The sequence below is a fragment of the Tachyglossus aculeatus genome, chromosome 11 (assembly GCF_015852505.1).
Source record: "Tachyglossus aculeatus isolate mTacAcu1 chromosome 11, mTacAcu1.pri, whole genome shotgun sequence".
Taxonomy (NCBI): Eukaryota; Metazoa; Chordata; class Mammalia; order Monotremata; family Tachyglossidae; genus Tachyglossus; species Tachyglossus aculeatus.
In genome coordinates, this window is record NC_052076.1 from 55708173 (window position 1) to 55727700 (window position 19528).

The 19528-nt window shown below is 43.6% G+C and overlaps 1 protein-coding gene across 1 annotated transcript in view; it reads left to right on the forward strand.

The window, feature by feature from the left end:
* Positions 1-16643, forward strand: part of LOC119934396 (cyclic nucleotide-gated cation channel beta-1-like) — a 49202-nt gene extending 32559 nt beyond the window's left edge. The window contains exons 15-22 of the mRNA XM_038753872.1: positions 2058-2199; positions 5638-5797; positions 7787-7884; positions 7983-8066; positions 9440-9558; positions 10076-10222; positions 14445-14664; positions 16149-16643. Of these exons, the coding sequence (XP_038609800.1) occupies positions 2058-2199; positions 5638-5797; positions 7787-7884; positions 7983-8066; positions 9440-9558; positions 10076-10222; positions 14445-14664; positions 16149-16469 (1291 nt within the window). The 3' untranslated portion in view covers positions 16470-16643. The remainder of the gene's footprint in view (positions 1-2057; positions 2200-5637; positions 5798-7786; positions 7885-7982; positions 8067-9439; positions 9559-10075; positions 10223-14444; positions 14665-16148) is intronic.
* Positions 16644-19528: the final 2885 nt, after the last annotated feature.

Consider the following 19528-nt stretch of genomic DNA (forward strand, 5'->3'; position numbering starts at 1 on the left):
TTGCACATAGTAAGCATTTAATAAATGCCATCATTATTATTATTAATTCATTCATTCAATCGTATTTATTGAGCGCTTACTGTGTGCAGAGCACTGTACTAAGCACTTGGAAAGTACAAGTTGGCAACATATAGAGACGGTCCCTGCCCAACAGCGGGTTCACAGTCTAGAAGGGGGAGACAGACAACAAAACAAAACATATTAACAAAATAAAATAAATAGAATAAATATGTACAAATAAAATAAATAGAGTAATAAATACATACAAACATATATGCATATATACAGGTGCTGTGGGGAGGGGAAGGAGGTAAGGCAGGGGTGATGGGGAGGGGGAGGAGGGGGATAATTATTATTATTATCTCAGGAGAGAAAAATTTGTCAACTATTTCAGTCTCCTCTCCGTCCACTACAAATGTGTTAAAACTTCCAGTTGTCATGATCTTTGTTTTCTTTACATTCAAATACAGGCCCATCTTTTTCCTCTGTTCCTTAACAACCTTAAATGCTAGGTGATTACTAGATAATATCAGATCAAACACAGCCCCTAACCCACACAGGGCTCATAATCTGTGAAGGAGGAAAAACAGGTGTTGTATTCCCACTTTCACAGTTGAGGAAGCTGAGGCACAGGGAAGTTGATAAAATAATAATAATAATAATAATAATAATTATAATTGTGTTTTTTGTTAAGTGCTTACTATGTGCCAGGCACTATTCTGAGCGCTGGGGTGGCTACAAGTAAATCAGGCTGGACACAGCCCCTGTCCCATCTGGGGCTCACAGTCTTAATCCCCATTTTAGAGATGAGGTAACTGAGGCACAGAGAAGTTAAGTGACTTGCCTCAGGCCACACAGCAGACAAGTGGCGGAGTCGGAATTAGAACCCAAGACTTCCCACTCCCAGGCCATGCTTAATCCACTAAGCCACGCTGCCAACCAGGGTCCCACACAGGAAAATGACGGAGCCAGGTTAGAACATAGTTCTCCTGCTCCCCAGGGCCATGGTCTTTCCCCAAGGCCACACTGCCCTTCTTCCTAGATCAGAACACCAGTTCATCCAGCCCAATATTCCATCTCTGACAACGACAACAGGATATTTGGAGGAAACCGTGGTAACAACAGCTCTTCTTGACTTCATCAACACCCGACCATCCACATGATTCATGGTGTACCGTCTAACATCCCTAAACCTTTCCCTCTACAGGCCTAATTTTCCCATTAACAGCCCTTTATGGCCCTCTTGTCCCTAAGCTTATCTAAATCTTTTTTGAACCTATTGATGCTTTTGGCCTGCACAACTCTCTGAGGTCAGAAACTCCATAAGCTTATCACCGCCCGCTGTGCAGGTGTGTTTTCTTTTCCTGGTTTTGAATGGGCCACCCTCAAGGATCTAATCAGGCCGGATTTGCTGAACAATTTCACTTTCCACCCCTGTCCACCCTCTGCATGACGTTTTTAGATTTCTATACTCTCCCCTCTCAGTCTCCACAGTTTCAGGCTGAAGAATTCTACCCTTTTCTATTTACAATCAAGCAAGAGGCATGCCAATTTCCTTATCGAGGGCGGAGAGCCAGCAGAATGCCCAGATAGGACAGTAGAAAGAAATCTGGTCGAGCTTCTGTAGACATGGACAACCTCAAATTTGGGTCACTCCAAAAGCTTCTTGAAAACTTGAGAAACCAAATCATGAAAACATCTTGGGTCAAGTTATTCAATTAGAAAGGCTTCTTCTCGATTCACCATCTAATCCTTTTCTGCCCCTCCCTGCAACTGACTTTTATTGTCTCTCGGGTCACAGGTCCCTGGTTTCTAAGTGTCGTTTTCCAGTGGAAGCTTGGAGCCCGCTTTCTCTGGAGCAAGTAAAACGGGCTCCAGAAAATGTCAAAACTGTCTGAGTTGAATAATGGGGATCACAGAGGTGTCCCAATTCCAGACCACTGGGGTTCTAACGTAAATTATTTTTTATAGTTGGCTGTGTTTTAGATGGAAGTATGCAAGAGTGGATGATTTCCCCCCCGATACTTGCTGAAAATGTATTTTTTTCCTCTCTGTAGCTATATTCGCTGTTACTACTGGGCTGTTAAAACTCTGATTACCATTGGTGGATTACCTGACCCTCAGACTCTCTTTGAAATCGTTTTTCAACTTCTGAACTACTTCACAGGAGTCTTTGCTTTCTCTGTTATGATAGGCCAGGTAAACGATTCATTCATATTTCTATAATGCAGCTTCATCTGGGTCTTTGTCCGGTTTTTATTGACATCCCTCAGAAACTGTTTCGGCAAGTAAGACTGTCTCTAATGAACTAACAATCCTCTGGTATCGCACAGTGCCAATTGTGTATGTGCTCACTAATTCTGTGGCACCCTGGTATTTTACCTATTCAAAAGCCAAGGTGGTCTAGTAGAAAGAACACGGGCCTGAGAGTCAGAAGATCTGTGTTCTAATCCTACTCCGCCACTTGTCAGCTGTGTGACTTTGGAACAGTCACTTAACTTCTCTGTGCCTCAGTTACCTCACCTGTAAAATGGAAATTAAGACTGTGAGCCCCATGTGAGACCAGGACTGTGATCCACCTGATTAGTTTGGATCTACCTAAGTGTGTAGTACAGTGCCTGGCACATAGTAAGTGCTTAAAAAATGCCATAAATAAAGCCCTCACAACACAGGGGTAATGAGGCAGGAAATGTATCAGCTCTCATGTACATTGAGTATATAATTTTCCCCGGGGTGTTGATGTAGCAATCCTGTTTGATAGAGTGACCTCAGGCTGTTCCATAATAATCGTGGTACTTGTTAAGTGCTTATTATGTGCCAGACACTGTACTAAGCATTGAGGTGCATACCAGCAAATCAGGTTGGACCCAATCCCTGTACCGCATCGGGCTCACCATCTTAATCTCCATTTTACAGATGAGATAACTGAGGCCCAGACAAGTAAAGTGACTTGCCCAAGGTCACGCAATGGACAGGTGGGGGAGCCAGGATTAGAACCCAAATCCTTCTGCTTCCTGGGCCCATGCTTTATCCACTAGGCCACGCTGCTTCTCACATAATAATAATGATGTCATTTATTAAGCACTTACTATGTGCAAAGCACTGTTCTAAGCACTGGGGAGGTTACAAGGTGATCAGGTTGTCCCACGGGGGGCTCACAGTCTTCATCCCCATTTTACAGATGAGGGAACTGAGGCCCAGAGAAGTGAAGTGACTTGCCCAAAGTCACCCAGCTGACAGTTGGCGGAGCCGGGATTTGAACCCATGACCTCTGACTCCAAAGCCCGGGCTCTTTTCCACTGAGCCACGCTGCTCACATGTCCTTCATTCATTCATTCAATCCCATTTATTGAGCGCTTACTGTGTGCAGAGCACTGTACTAAGCGCTTGGGAAGTACAAGTTTGCAGCATATGGAGAAGGTCCCGTCCTTCCCACCGCTCCCATTTCACAGCTGGTCTGGGTGGGCTTCAGCCAAGGTTTCCAGCAGGAAGGAGAGGGAAACCTCAGATCCGGTGGTGGTTCTGGGCTGCGTTGGGCTTCCCAGCTAATCACGGCACTTGAACCCATCCTGGGTTCCAGCCCTGACAGGAGCCAGGCTCCACGGCAAGAGAAATTCCTTTTGGGCAGCGTAAAAGCAAGTCAGATCTCACTGGTGCCAATAAGAAACAGGCAGCATGGTGGTGTAATAGAAGCAGTGTGAATGCCCTCCCTCCGCACATCGGCCAAGCTAGCTCTCTTCCTCCCTTCAAAGCCCTACTGAGAGCTCACCTCCTCCAGGAGGCCTTCCCACACTGAGCCCCCTCCTTCCTCTCCCCCTTCTCATCCCCCGCCTTACCTCCTTCCCCTCCCCACAACACCTGTATATATGTATATATGTTTGTACAGATTTATTACTCTATTTATTTATTTCCCCCGCCTTACCTCATCATCAATCGTATTTATTGAGCGCTTACTATGTGCAGAGCACTGTACTAAGCGCTTGGGAAGTACAAATTGGCAACATATAGAGACAGTCCCTACCCAACAGTGGGCTCACAGTCTAAAAGACTAAAAGACCTCCTTCCCTTCCCTACAGCACCTGTATATATGTATATATGTTTGTACTTATTTATTACTCTATTTATTCATTTATTTTACTTGTACATATCTATTCTATTTATTTTATTTTGTTAATATGTTTGGTTTTGTTCTCTGTCTCCCCCTTCTACACTGTGAGCCCGCTGTTGGGTAGGGACCGTCTCTATATGTTGCCAACTTGTACTTCCCAAGCGCTTAGTACAGTGCTCTGCACACAGTAAGCGCTCAATAAATACAATTGATTGATTGATTATTTATTTTACTTGTACATATTTATTCTATTTATTTTATTTTGTTAATATGTTTTGTTTTGTTGTCTGTCTCCCCATTCTAGACTGTGAGCCTGCTGTCGGGTAGGGACCGTCTCTATATGTTGCCGACTTGTACTTCCCAAGCGCTAGTACAGTGCTCTGCACGCAGTAAGCGCTCAGTTCATTCATTCATTAATTCATTCAATTGTATTTATTGAGCACTTACTGCTCAGTTCATTCATTCATTCAATCGTATTTATTGAGCACTTACTGTGTGCAGAGCACTGGACTAAGCGCTTGGGAAGTACAAGTTGGCAACGTATAGAGACAGTCCCTACCCAACAGTGGGCTCACAGTCTAGAAAGGGGAGACAGAGAACAAAACAAATAAATCAATAAGTATGATTGAATGAATGAATAGAGCACGGTCCTGGGTGTCAGAAGGTCATGGGTTCTAATCCTGCCTCTGCCACTTGTCTGCTGTGTGACTCTGGGCAAGTCACTGTAATTCTCTGTGCCTGAGTTCCCTCATCTGTAAAATGGGGATTGAGACTGTGAGCCCCACGTGGAACAGGGTCTGTGTCCACCCCGATTTGCTTGTGCCCATCACAATGCTTAGTACAGTGCCTGACACCTAGCAAGCACTTAACAAATACCACAATTATTATTATTATCAAGTTCTCCTGGGGCAAGTCTCCATAAGTCATTATCATTATGACTGTAATAATAATTATTATTATTATTGTTGTATTTGTTAAGCACAACTATGTGTTCTAAAGGCCGAGATAGATACAAGTTAATCGGTCGGACACAGTCCCTGTCGCACAGGGGGCTCACAGTCTAAGAGGGAGAACAGGTACTGAATCCCCATTTTCCAGATGAGGTAATGGAGGCACACAGAAGTGAAGTGACTTGCCCAAGGTCACGCAGCAGACAAGTGGCAGAGTCAGGATTAAAAACCCATGACCTTCTGACTCCCAAGCCCAGGCTTAATATTTCAGGATGATGCTAGAGCACCCAGGCTTGTTAGAGGCATTAAACCTGGAGTCCAAAGTATTTTATCCTTAGGGCCAATCAGAGAAAACTTGGGTTGAATTAATTCCTATGAAGGAGCAAAATTTCAAGCTGGGAACTCTAGTCATTCCGCTTTAAAAGCTAGTCACTGGTAGAGCCTAGTACATTTAATCAATGGGGAAGAAGCTATTTCCTTTTTTCATTTTTATTCTCTCTTTCTTCCTCTCTCTCTCTCTCATCCTTCCTCTCTCTTCCTCTCTCTCTCTCTTCCTCTCTCTCTTTCTCCCTCTCACAGATGAGGGATGTAGTCGGAGCGGCAACGTCTGGACAGACATATTACCGAAGTTGTATGGACAGCACGGTTAAATACATGAATTTCTACAAAATCCCCACATCCGTACAGAATCGGGTTAAAACCTGGTATGAGTACACATGGCATTCCCAAGGAATGTTGGGTAAGACTTGCTTTCAACTGAGGCTTTTGTCTCCATCAGACTGTTTCTTGATCATTCATTCAATCGTATTTATTGAGCACTTACTGTGTGCAGAGCACTGTACTAAGTGCTTATCAGCAATATCCTCCCATAGTGAGGATTCCAATTACAAGGGCAGATCCAACTTGTACTTCCCAAGCGCTTAGTATAGTGCTCTGCACACGGTAAGCGCTCAATAAATTGTCAGCTGTGTGACTTTGGGCAAGTCACTTCACTTCTCTGTGCCTCAGTGACCTCATCTGTCAAATGGGGATCAAGACTGTGAGCCCCCCGTGGGACAACCTGATCACCTTGTAACCTCCCCAGTGCTTAGAACAGTGCTTGGCACATAGTAAGCACTTAATAAATGCCATCATTAAATTAAATTAATAAATACAATGAATGAATGAATGAATGGATCTCCCAGAGACTTCATATTCTTCCCAACAAGGTGTCCATCGGGTATATTCCAATGCTCCCTACATTCGTTCCTTAATAGTAATAATAATAATGATGGCATTTGTTAAGCGCTTACTATGTGCCGAGCACTGTTCTAAGCGCTGGAGTAGATACAAGGCAATCAGGTTGTCCCACGGGGGGCTCACAGTCTTAATCCCCATTTTACAGATGAGGTAACTGAGGCACAGAGAAGTGAAGTGACTTGCCCAAAGACACACAGCTGACAAATGGCAGAGGGGATTAGAACCCATGACCTCTGACTCCCAAGCCCGGGCTCTTTCCGCTAAGCCACCTTAAGAAATAACACCGCCAAGATAGTATCGAGAAATCTGAAGAGAACGCTTTCAAGATTTGGAGACAAACTGGTACTCTGTAAGATAATCATGTTCCATGTTTCAGTGGTCTAACCCTTTTTCACTAATTTTTAAAATTAATGCCAAGCTCTAGATCACATCCATAGAGAACATAGAGATATAAAAATGCTGACGTTTATTTAACATTGCAAGGTGTATACTTAGTAGTGTGGCCAACTTTATTAACTTTTATCTACCCCAGTGCCCCAAGATTGTGATTCTACATATAAACTAGAGAAGCAGCGTGGCTCAGTGGAAAGAGCCCAGGCTTTGGAGTCAGAGGTCATGGGTTCTAATCGCGGCTCTGCCACTTGTCAGCTGTGTGACTTTGGGCAAATCACTTCACTTCTCTGGGCCTCAGGTCCCTCATCTGTAAAATGGGGATTAAGACTGTGAGCCCCACGTGGGACAACCTGCTCACCTTGTATCCCCTCCAGTGCTTAGAACAGTGCTTGGCACATAGTAAGCACTTAACAAATACCAATATTATTATTATTATAAACTGCCTATAGATTGTGAGCCTTACGTGGGACAGGGAGTATGCCAACCTGATAATGTTGCCACTATCCCAGTTTTCAGAATAGTGCTTGTCACATAGGAAGCACTTAAAAAATGCTATAATAGACATTTATAAACATCAGCATAAAATGTCCCATTCAACCCAGGAGTCTCCCTCTGACAGGGGTACCAAAGAATATTTGGAGGAACAGAAGGGATTGCCCTCTCGACACCCAAATATGTGATTAGGGATGTATTTTCTATCATTCCAGTTATTTCCCATCTTGGACCTATTATCCATGGACCTAAATTCTTCTTGACCTCCCTAGCATCCCTAACCATTTCCCTTCCAATCCACCATGGCCGCTCCTTCATGTATTAATCCAGCCCCTTCTTGTACCCATTTCTTTTGACTGCCTGACAACATCCTGTGCTAATGAAATCTGGGAGGAGGAGTGAGGATAGAACATTTGAGGTTTTGAGGTTTTCTACTATACTGCACTCACTGCCAAGCGCTTAGTACAGTGCTCTGCACACAGTAAGCGCTCAATAAATACGATTGATTGCTTGATTGATTGATTTGGTGCCAACATTCCTATTTGCCTAATAAATGAGATTTATTTGGTAATAAATTTTCTATTCTTTAATTCCCCCACGATAGATGAGTCAGAGCTGATGGAACAGTTGCCTGATACAATGAGACTGGATATTGCCGTTGATGTAAATTATGACATAGTCAGCAAGGTGGCCCTCTTTCAGGTGTAGTATTGGCCCCTTTGGCATTTAAATAAAAGTTCATACATTGGCGATAGTTTTCCTTTAAACTGAACTCTTTTTTTCTCCCTCTTTTGGAGCAGGGCTGTGACAGGCAAATGATTTTTGATATGCTGAAGAGGCTCCGCTCTGTTGTCTACTTACCCAATGATTACGTTTGCAAGAAGGTAATTAGCACTGTGCACGGTGGAGGGTTCCAGTACCGTCCTCTCGGAGTTCTGTGAAAGGGGAAAAGATTTGTAAGTTCGTGACTTGAACACATAAGCTTTCTCTGTCAGTGAGCTGGAAGGAAGAAATCACACGGATGACGGGGAGAGAATTTATGGCCTATTGCCATAATGGATGTTTAAGTTGAATGGGGAGAATAGGGATCTTGATGGAGGAGAAAGCTACCTTATTCAGCAGAATATGTAAATTAATTGATCATCTGATTGTCTATCACAATCGATAAATGGTATGTATTGAGTGCTTACTGTGTGCAGAGCGCTGAATTAAGGACTCAAGAGAATACGATACAACAGAATTGGTAGACATGTTCCCTGCCCGCAAGGAGTTTACAGTCTAGAGGGTAAATTTACCTCTTTTCATTCATTCAATCTTATTTATTGAGTGCTTACTATGTGCAAAGCACTGTACTAGGCACTTGGGAGAGTACAATATAATAATAGACTCATTCCCTGCCCACAGTGAGCTCACAGTCTCTTTTGATTTACTGTGTACAATCTTGGCCCAGTCATTGTACTCAGTTAATAATTTCAATCTAGTACTAAAATATGACTTGATTGATATATTATGTTAATATATTAATATTGATATAATATAACAGTGATATGATATACAATAATATGTCATAATAATAGAGAAGCACTGTTGCCTAATGAATAGAGCATGATTCTGGGAGTCAGAAATACCTGGGTTCTAATCCCAGCTACACCACTTTGTCTGCTGTGTGACCTCTGGGCAAGTCACTTAACTTCTCTGTGCCTCCGTTCCCGCATCTGTAAAGTGGGAATTAAGATTGTGACCCTATGTGGGACAGGGACTGTGTTCAACCCAAATGACTTGTATCTACCCCAGAGTTTAGTACAGTGCCTGGCACATATGGTAAGTGCTTAACAAATACCATAAAAAAGTGTGCCATTTTCTTCATGTGTACCACAGTACGCTAGCCCGAAGAAAAGTAGTATAAGTTTTTGATGGACTTTGCCAGGACCAAACTGTGTTTGACTTTATTGCCAAGATCATAAACTAGGACATTAAACCAAGCAATGCCAAATCTGCAATTTGACATGGTCATTAAATAGTGAGGAAAAGAAAAAGGGTTAAAAATCTTTAATTTATGACGAAATGACGAAGAAATTAAAATGTGCTCTCGGTAGACTATCTTAAGACCCACTGGTTCTACAAAAATGATCTAATAACTTCTACACAAATTATTTGAACGATCTAACAGTAAGTTAAGCATTTGAAATATCCAGAGAGATTGCATTCTCTCTCACTTCTTGAAGTGCGAGGACTAAGCAACTTTTCTTGATTTCAGGGGGAAATCGGCAGGGAAATGTACATTATCCAAGCTGGGCAAGTCCAGGTGCTGGGAGGACCTGATGGGAAAACTATACTGGTGACTCTGAAAGCTGGATCCGTATTTGGAGAAATAAGGTCAGAAAGGTGTGGGGAATTCTGGGGAAACGAGGTCAAGGGAAGTAGCCTAGGAGAAATACCCAGGAGATAGATGTTGTATGAGGAAGGCCGGCAAACATACTTTAGGCTCTGGCTGATGTTTGTACATATTTATTACTCTATTTATTTATTTATTTATTTTACTTGTACCTATCTATTCTATTTATTTTATTTTGTTAGTATGTTTGGTTTTGTTCTCTGTCTCCCCCTTTTAGACTGTGAGCCCAATGTTGGGTAGGGACTGTCTCTATATGTTGCCAATTTGTACTTCCCAAGCGCTTAGTACAGTGCTCTGCACATAGTAAGCGCTCAATAAATATGATTGATTGATTGATTGATTGATTTGCCCTTCCTTCCCCTCAGCTTAGGGCTCACACTTTCAGCTGTTGCACTAGCCTCTTTGGAGATGTGACAGCAGTGGGAAAGTGATGAGTGGGAATCACAAAATCCCAACCGTTAAACAGTTTTTTGCCGTTTCTCACGATTCTGAAACCAGCTTATTGGCGGTTGGGGGTGGAAATCGCCGAACAGCGAATGTGGTGGCCCATGGATTCACCAACCTTTTCATTTTGGACAAGAAGGACTTGAATGAAATTTTGGTGCATTATCCGGAGTCCCAGAAGTTGCTTCGAAAGAAGGCCAGGTAGGTGACGCCTTAGAAAAGTAAATTCACCCTGTGATTTCACTTGTATTAGACCTTCTTTATTTCCTGTCGTTTATTCCTTGATTCCCTGAGTCCTGTCCACATATCATCAGTGCTTATTCAATGTCATTATACTTCTATTATATTCTCCCTGAAATCAATCAGTGGCATTTATTGAGTGCTTACTGTGTGCAGAGCCCTGTACTAATCATTTGGGAAAGTATGACAGATATAATAATAATAATAATAATAATAATGGCATTTATTAAACGCTTACTATGTGCAAAGCACTGTTCATTCCCTGCCCACAATGAGCTTACAGTCTAGAGGAATCACAATAGTTGCTCCAAATGCTGATGACAATTACTATCTATGACTTCTTGATAAATTCTAATTTGTCGAACAGTACTCTGCACACAGTAAGCTCTCAATAAATACAATTGAATGAATATCACATGTGCTTTCTGTAAATAGAAAGTCCATCAGCTCCAAAAGATAAAGAACAATTCTGAAAGGAACTAAATTTGCAGAAGTAGCAGAAGAACCTGGTTAATGTGACTAAAATCACCAATAGATGGACCTCAATCATGCATCTTGCCATAATGGCATTTTCCAGTACTACCCTCGATTTCAGGGAAAAGAAGCAGTTCTCTCTGACCACCTACTTTATTATTATTAGTAGTGTTTATAGCACTACCACAACTACTAATAATAGTATTTGTTAAATTTGTTTATATTTGTTAAGCACTTAACATATACAAGGCGCTGTACTAAGCGCTAGGGTAGATAGAAGCTAATTAATTTGGACGCAGTTCTTGTCCCACACGCGGCTCACAGTCTTAATCCTCATTTTGCAGATGAGGTAACTGAGGAACAGAGAAGTGAAGTGACTTGCCCAAGGTCACACAGCAGACAAGTGGCAGAATCAGAATTGGAACCCAAGTCCTTCTGACTCACTAGACGTCGCTGCTTAGGTGCTAAGACACTAATGCTTGGAAAAGGCCAGGGGAAATGTGGAGGAGGCAGACTAGCAGCTAGATGGATAGGGGCCATAACAACGAGAATGGAAGAACCATTAGAAAGATTGTGGATTATGGCAGAGGACAGGACATTCTGGAGAAAGTATATTCATGGAGTCGCTATGAATCGGAAACGACTCTATGGCCCTTATTAATAATAATAATGATGGTATTTGTTAAGTGCTTACTCTGTGCAAAGCACTGTTCTAAGTGCTGGGGGGGATACAAGGTGATCAGGTTGTCCCACGTGGGGCTCACAGTCTTAATCCCCATTTTACAGATGAGGTAACTGAGGCACAGAGAAGTTAAGTGACTTACTCAAAGTCACACATCTGACAAGTGGCGGAGCTGGGATTAGAACCCATGACCTCTGACTCCCAAGCACAGGCTCTTTCCACTGAGCCACGCTATAATAATAATAATAATAATAATAATAATAATAATAATAATAATAATATGCCAAGCACTGCATTTGGCCCTGGAGTAAATTCAAGATAATCAGGTTGGACACAGTGTCTTCCTACATGGGGCTCACAGTCTAAGAAGGAGAGAGAAAAGGTACTGAATCCCCATTCTATAAATCAACCGATCAATGGTTTTTATCACTGTGGCTCAATGGAAAGAGCATGGGCTTGGGAGTCAGAGGTCATGGGTTCTAATCCCGGCTCCGCCACTTGTCTGCTGTGTGACCTTGGGCAAGTCACTTAACTTCTCTGTGCGTCAGTTCCCTCATCTGTAAAGTGGGGATGAAGACTGTGAGCCCCATGGGAGACAACCTGATTACCTTATATTCCCCCCAGTGCTTAGACTAGTGTGTGGCACATAGTAAGCGCTTAACAAATGCCATCATTATTATTAAACGCAATCCCAAAAGGGTGGTTCAGGATTCCAGCGCATTTAAGAAGAATGTGTAGGACGCCCAATCCTGGTTGTCTTCACCGCAGGCACTTGCCTTTCTTTTTTTAAAAAAAGAAATGCAATCGTTAGTATTCATTCAACAGTCCCAACGTGTAGTTAAATTAGATCTTTCAAGCACTTCACCCGAATGTGGGGATTTAAATCCTGATTAGAGCAAAAGTAAGATGAGGTTGATTAGCCTGAGCAAAGCAGGTGTTAGTTTAATCACAAAAATCACTGAATAATTGAGAGCTTTTATAGAACCTGCCCCAGAGAAAACAGGCTCTGGTTGAACAGACAGTTGCAGTTTGGAAAGCCTGCCCAGACCTTGTTAATAGTGAATATACGAGACTAATTCACAAACTCATTTCATTCATTCATTCAATTGTATTTATTGAGCGCTTACTGTGTGCAGAGCACTGTACTAAGCACTTTTAGTTTAGTATTATTAATAGTTTAGTAGTATTTAGTTTATTTCCTTTAGTATGGTTTAGTAGATAGAGCACGAGCTTGGGAGTCAGAAGGTACCGGGTTCTAATCCTGACTCTGCTACTTCTCTACTGTGTGACCTTGGGCAAGTCACTTCACTACTCAGCACCTCAGTTGCCCCATCCGTAAAATGGGGATTGAGACTATGAGCCCCATGTGGGACAAGGACTGTGTCCAGTCCGATTTGCCTGTATCCACCCCAGTGCTTCGTACGGTGCCTGGCACCTAGCAAGCGCTTAACATATACCACAATTATTATTAGTAGTATTCATTCAATCGTATTTATTGAGTGCTTACTGTGTGCAGAGCACTGTACTAAGCGCTTGGGAAGTCCATATGTGTTCAGTTCTGTTACTAGTTTGCCTAATCCAAGGCAGAGGGTGTGAAAACAAATGTATAAAGTGGCCAAAAGTCCTGCTTCAGATGGGACTGTCCCAGTTTGGGAAACTCTGTCACAAGTCTGCTTGTTCGGAGGCCCCCTCAGCTCAGCTGGCCCACGGGGCTGTGAATGGGAGTCGGAGAGCCTGGGTACTAATCCCAGCTCTCCCAATTGCTTGCTGAGTGACCCTGAGTAAGTCACTTCACTTCTCTGTGCCTCAGTTTTCCTCAACTGTAAACTGACGATTAAAGTCTACTCTCTCCTGCTTAGACTGTGACCCCCATGTGGGCCAGGGCCTGTATCCAATCTGATAAACCCGTATCTTCCCCAGTGCTTAGAAGAGTGCTTGGCACATAGTAAGGACTTAAATGCCGGCTTGGCCACTTGTCTGCTGTGTGACCTTGGGCAAGTCGCTTCACTTCTCTGGGCCTCAGTTACCTCATCTGTAAAGTGGGGATTGAGAATGTGAGCCCCACATGGGACAGGGACTGTGTCCAACCCGATTTGCTTGTATCAACCCCAGCACTTAGTACAGTGCCTGGCATATAGTTAAGTGCTTAACAAATAGCATCATTATTAAATACCACAAAAAACCCCAAAGAAGAATGGATTTTGCAACATGGCTGGAGGAGATGTTTCTGCCTGAGCTGGAAATTCTCAACCATGGAGCTGAGGGCACAAACCTTTGCATATCGTGCCTGGAAATGCCCCCCACCTCCAATTCCCTCTGCTCTCGCCACTTCCATCAAACCTGTCTCTTCTCACCTCTGTCACGTATCTGGGGCCGAATGGGGGCAGAGGCCTGCAGCTAGCAGTGGGAGAGGAGGATGTAAGATGTAAGAGGATGTAAGAGAAGCAGCGTGGCTCAGTGGAAGAGAGCACGGGCTTTGGAGTCAGAGGTCATGGGTTCAAATCCTGGCTCCGCCAATTATCAGCTGTGTGACTTTGGGCAAGTCACTTCACTTCTCTGTGCCTCAGTTCCCTCATCTGTAAAAATGGGGATGAAGACTGTGAGCCACCCATGGGACAACCTGATCACCTTGTAACCTCCCCAGTGCTTAGAACAGTGCTTTGCACATAGTAAGCGGTTAATAAATGCCATTATTATTATTATCATGTAACGGCCCTCCCCCTGTCATATCTATCTTAGGGGCCAAACCTCCTTCTCCATAACCCACCCTTGCCAGAAGTGAGTCCCGATTAATGGGTTGCTGGCCCCCATTGGGCTGGCTGAAAGTTGAACCTCTTGGCCTTTGTGCAGTTAGGTCCCTGTCAACTTCCTTCCCCATTTTCCAGGGGCTGAGGCCTTTCAGAAGTGAGGCCAAGAACAGCAGGGGCTTCCCTTCTGGCGGGCTTGACAACTGCCACAGCCTCTGCCTCCGCCACACTTTTATGTATTTGCCGCCACTCTTGGAATGACTATCCTGTCTTCTTGCAGGAGGATGCTACGGAATAATGCCAAACCGAAAGAAGAGAAAAGGTCTCTCATTCTTCCGCCGAGAGCTGGGACCCCCAAACTCTTTGCAGCTGCTCTGGCAGCGGCAGGGAGGAGCAAAGCAGGTGGAGGGCAAGGGGGTAGACTGGCCCATTTAAGAGCACGACTGAAAGAGCTGGCTGCACTAGAGGCAGCTGCAAGGCAGCAACAGGAACAGGAGCAGGTAAGCCCAGGGAGCTGCTGAACCCCCGAACCCCCACCAGATTCCTCAACTAAGGAAGAGCCTTCACCATTTGGGGCAGGCACATTTCATTTCAATTAAACTCTAAAGTAATCGAGCAGCCGACTGAGCTCAAGAACCTGGTGCTTTAGCCAGTTCTCTCCTCTCTCTTTATCTCTTTTCATTTAATTCAGTGATGACGAGAACAACCCAGTTAACAGGTTTGAGAGAGTGAAGCCTTATCATTCTAGACTGTGAGCCCGCTGTTGGGTAGGGACCGTCTCTATATGTTGCCAACTTGTACTTCCCAAGCGCTTAGTACAGTGCTCTGCACACAGTAAGCGCTCAATAAATACGATTGAATGAATGAATGAATGTGAAGAAGCTGCTAGAGAAGCAGCATGGCTCCGTGAAAAGAGCCCAGGCTTTGGAGTCAGAGGTCATGGGTTCAAATCCCAGCTCCGCCACTTGTCAGCTGTGTGACTTTGGGCAAGTCACTTCACTTCTCTGTGCCTCAGTGACCTCATCTGTAAAATGGGGATTAAGACTGTGAGCCCTCCGTGGAACAACCTAGGTCATGGGTTCAAATCCCAGCTCCGCCACTTGTCAGCTGTGTGACTTTGGGCAAGTCACTTCACTTCTCTGTGCCTCAGTGACCTCATCTGTAAAATGGGGATTAAGACTGTGAGCCCTCCGTGGAACAACCTGATTACCCTGTAACCTCCCCAGCGCTTAGAACAGTGCTTTGCACATAGTAAGTGCTTAATAAATGCCATCATTAAGAAAGCACTGTACTAAACACCACAGCAAAGTAGAGTTAGTAGACGTGATCCCTGATCCCTGCTTTCAAGGAGTTTACGGTCTAGTGGGGGAGACGAGCATTAAAATAAATTACAGCTTAGGGGATGCAAATATCAGGATCCATTTTTAAATGAAGAAGAGACTAAAATGGGGTTTATTGCCCCTGGGCACTTACTTCCCGTGTTTTTTTAGTCTTGATTGAGATTGTAATTAAATTCACATTAATTGGTAGTTTCATTCAAGCATTTACAGGTTCTGCAATGTAAAATCATATGCTTCCAACCCACGTATTGTACTACTGTGGTTTGGATATCTGAAAGCCATATAATGCATGTGGAGTCCAGATGACACAAGCAGAATTAAAGGTTTGGGAGCTAAGACCCATGAGGAAAGATGAAAAGAATTAGAATTATTTTGCCTGGGGAAGAGAAAGCTTTTGGGTGATTTGATCATCATCTTTAAATGGACGTTCAAATTCTCTTCCACTGTTTCTAGTGAGTCAAGGGAAATTAAACTTGACCACATTTGTACGCAATGACCCAAAGGCAGAATTGGCCCAATGAATTGCCAGCTGAGAAAGACATGGTGAAATCGGTTTTGTTTTTCTTTGCCACTCTAGACTGGCCAAGTGCAAAGTGACCTCATTAATTTTATTTGTTGGGTTTAATTTCTTTTATTTGTTCCAGGCTGGTACTTCTGGTGCACCTGCTGCCTCAGGACCACCGGGACCATCCTCTGCTTCAAGACCCCTGGGATCGTCTGCCCCTTCAAGACCCCCGGGATCATCTGCATCTTCGGGACCCCTGGGGCCACCTGCTCAGGTCCCACCAGGACCACTGATTCACCGCCCTCGACCCTCTTCCTCCCAGAAGCCCGAGGAGGCCGACGACGAAGAAGTTGTCTCGGAGTCCGCAGATCACTCGATCCGTATCCGTATGAGTCCGGCCCCCGAAAGCGACGAACAGATCCTTTCGGTGGAAGTTCCAGAGAAGAAGAAAGACAAATGAGACAGACTCCAGCCTTCCTAGAAGGCCATCCCCATAAGTTCCACCTGGCCAACTTCGTCGTAGAGAAGCTTTGAGCCTCCACTGGATTCAACAGGCTGTCTTCATATGTGCTGTCTTTTCTGGGTTCTTAGTCTGCTGCTGTTGCTCTCTGAATAAAGGTTACTTTAAATATAAGCTCTTTATCATGGAGGGCAAAGCTTCTTTGGGTTCTAGTAATGAACTCTAATTAGCTACATTATTCATTTTTTCAGGAAATACCTGGACAAGTCTCTAGCCCCCAAACCAGGTTGTCATTTTAGAAGCTTTATCATCAGGCTGGTTGGTCTTGGAGATCCAGTGTCTGCTAAATGACATTTTGCCGAAATGTTTGTGTCACCAGCTTGCCAAGGGATGGGTAGTTCTATATCCTGAATACCCTAGCTCCTAAATCTAGATATTGGCTTTAAAACCCAGATGAGAACCAAGTTTTCAAAGGCTTTTTATCTTAGTGATAGAATAGGAAATATGTTCATGGAAGAGTGAATGACCTGGATCATTTTCCCCAAATTCCAAGGAAAATCATACAAAAAGTTACTGGTGATTTTCAGTAACTCTTCAGTTTTATTTACTGGAAATATCAATCATTTGGAAATGTTCACTGATTCATTTATTTTTCTTCTGTTGGAATTAAAATCTCTCTCATCTTTAAGAAAGCCCAACGTCTATTCTGGGAGCTTAGCACTGATTTCGCCTCGTGAAACCAGTCATTGAATGATGAGGTTAAATCACCGGCCAAGATCTATTATGAGCTCCAAGGTTCAGTAATAACTACTAAACGGGTAAAATTTAGTGACTCAAAAGGGCAGGATTAGATTTCTGTTTAGTAGAGATGAGTCTATTCCTCTATGCTGACTCCCCTGCTCTAGGGAGAATGGCACTTGCTGCTAATAATCCAGGTAGTTTGTCAAACTGCAAATGGAAGCCACACTTGGTATAGGTGAAAATAAGATTCCTTTTGGAGAAAATATGTTATTTCAGTGAACTAGGCGGCCAAATCACGTGCCCTTTAGTCTGATTTGGAACCTGAAAAAAACAGAGTGATCATTGTGATACGGACCAAGGTTTCTACCATCAGCAGCACTTCCCAACTGGGTCCAGAGATGCCTCACTTATTCTCACTTGATTCTCTAAGACAGTCAGCTGGAAGATTCTTCTTTTTGGCCTCCTGCACCCTAGGGTAGCCCCAATCCACCTAATTCAGAGCTGGTTTTGTGGCTCAATCGGCTCATGAACAAATATTTCCTGAGCTCCCATAAGGTAGACGTATATACATAAGGCCCATCTGGTTTCTACTTATGCCTGTGGCACAGTGTATTGCCTTTGCATCCGGAGATGCAAATGGCTTGGCAATGGCTTACAATGGCTTGGCAATCTTGAATAAAGCTCATTAAGCACAACATCTTTGTGTATATGACATATAATCACTTTATCACTCAATTGTCTGGTGAATGATTATTAATAAGTCTCTGAGGACTGAAATCATATAGTTGTCATTCACATTAAAGACAGCAAGTGATCATCTATGCTCTCAGTAAGCCTATCTATACATAAACCTTGAATAGGGAAGAAGAATGAACTTAAAGACCACCAAATCCCATGTGGAGAGGAAGGGATCATTTTGGGGTCCTCAGTTCAATTGACTTGAGTGTTTATCAATCAATCAATGGTATTCATCGTGTGCTACGCGCAGGACACTGTACTAAGCACTTGGCAGAGTACACTACACCAGAATGAGCAGACGTGTTCCCTGGCCACGATGAGCTTACAGTCTAGAGGGCAGATTTCCGTGATGCGCAAGATCCAAAACCTCCGTGAAAATCCCATCTCTGCCACTCCACCCTACTTGAGCCCGGGGAGAAATTTGAAAAAATGCTGGTGAGGAGGGGGCAGAGGTGGTGAACAGGGGCAGATGGCAGCCAGGAAGGGTGGAGAGTACATACCCCAGACCTGCCCTTCCTGTCACTGAGCTCCCCAGGGGATGACTGTCCTGAGGACTCTGCCTTTGGCTGCAGCATTTTAAAGGGAAGCAGCATTGCCTAGTGGGTAGAGCACAGGCCTGGGAATCAGAGGGACCTGGATTCTAATCCCGGCTCTGCCACATGTCTGCTGTATGACCTTGGGTAACTCACTTCACTTCTCTGGACCTCAGTTACCTCATCCATAAAATGAAGATTTAAAGCGTGAGCCCCATGTGAGACAGGGACTGTGCTCAACCTGATTATCTTGTATCTACCCCAGTGCTTAGAACAGTGCTTGGCACATAGTAGGCGCTTAACAAATACCAACATTATTATTATTATTACTACTGTAATTACTATTATTATTAAAGAGGCAACCAGGTTTTTTTTGTTTATTTTTCTTACGGTAGTTGTTGAGCACACCACCACACTAAATGCTGGGATAGATACAAGCTAATAAAGTTGGACACAGTCCCTGTCCCACATGGGGCTTGCAGCCTTAATTCCCACTGTACAGATGAGGTAACCGAGACACAGAAAAGAGAAAGTGACTTGCCCAAGGTCATACAGCAGACCAATGGCAGAGCCAGTATTAAAACACACATCCTTCTGACTTCCAAGACCATACTCTATGGATAGACCACACTGCTTCTCTAAGTATTGTACTCTCCCAAGTGTTTAGTACAGTGCTCTGCGCACAGTAAGCACTCAATTAGTAGTCATATCCCCTACCCCAGTCTTGTGGAGCAATAAGAACAAATGATTCTCTGAGGAAATCCTAGGGTATACTCAGCAAAGTTAACTTCAGTTCTTAGTGATAGTTTACAAGGAATTTTTCATCACAATCCCGCTGTGATACTATCTTTTATTAAGGGAATTTTTGCTATTCAGTGATTTTTCGATCCCCCAACTCTGTGAATTTCTTAGACTTTTGCTGTTTAATCATAATGCCTGTAGGTTTTATGGCTCCCAAGAAAGGCACTTGGAGAAGAACACTGAAATAAAATCCAGAGAGCCCCAGCTCCCCTAAGGAACAAGACGTAAACATGTCATAGTGGATAG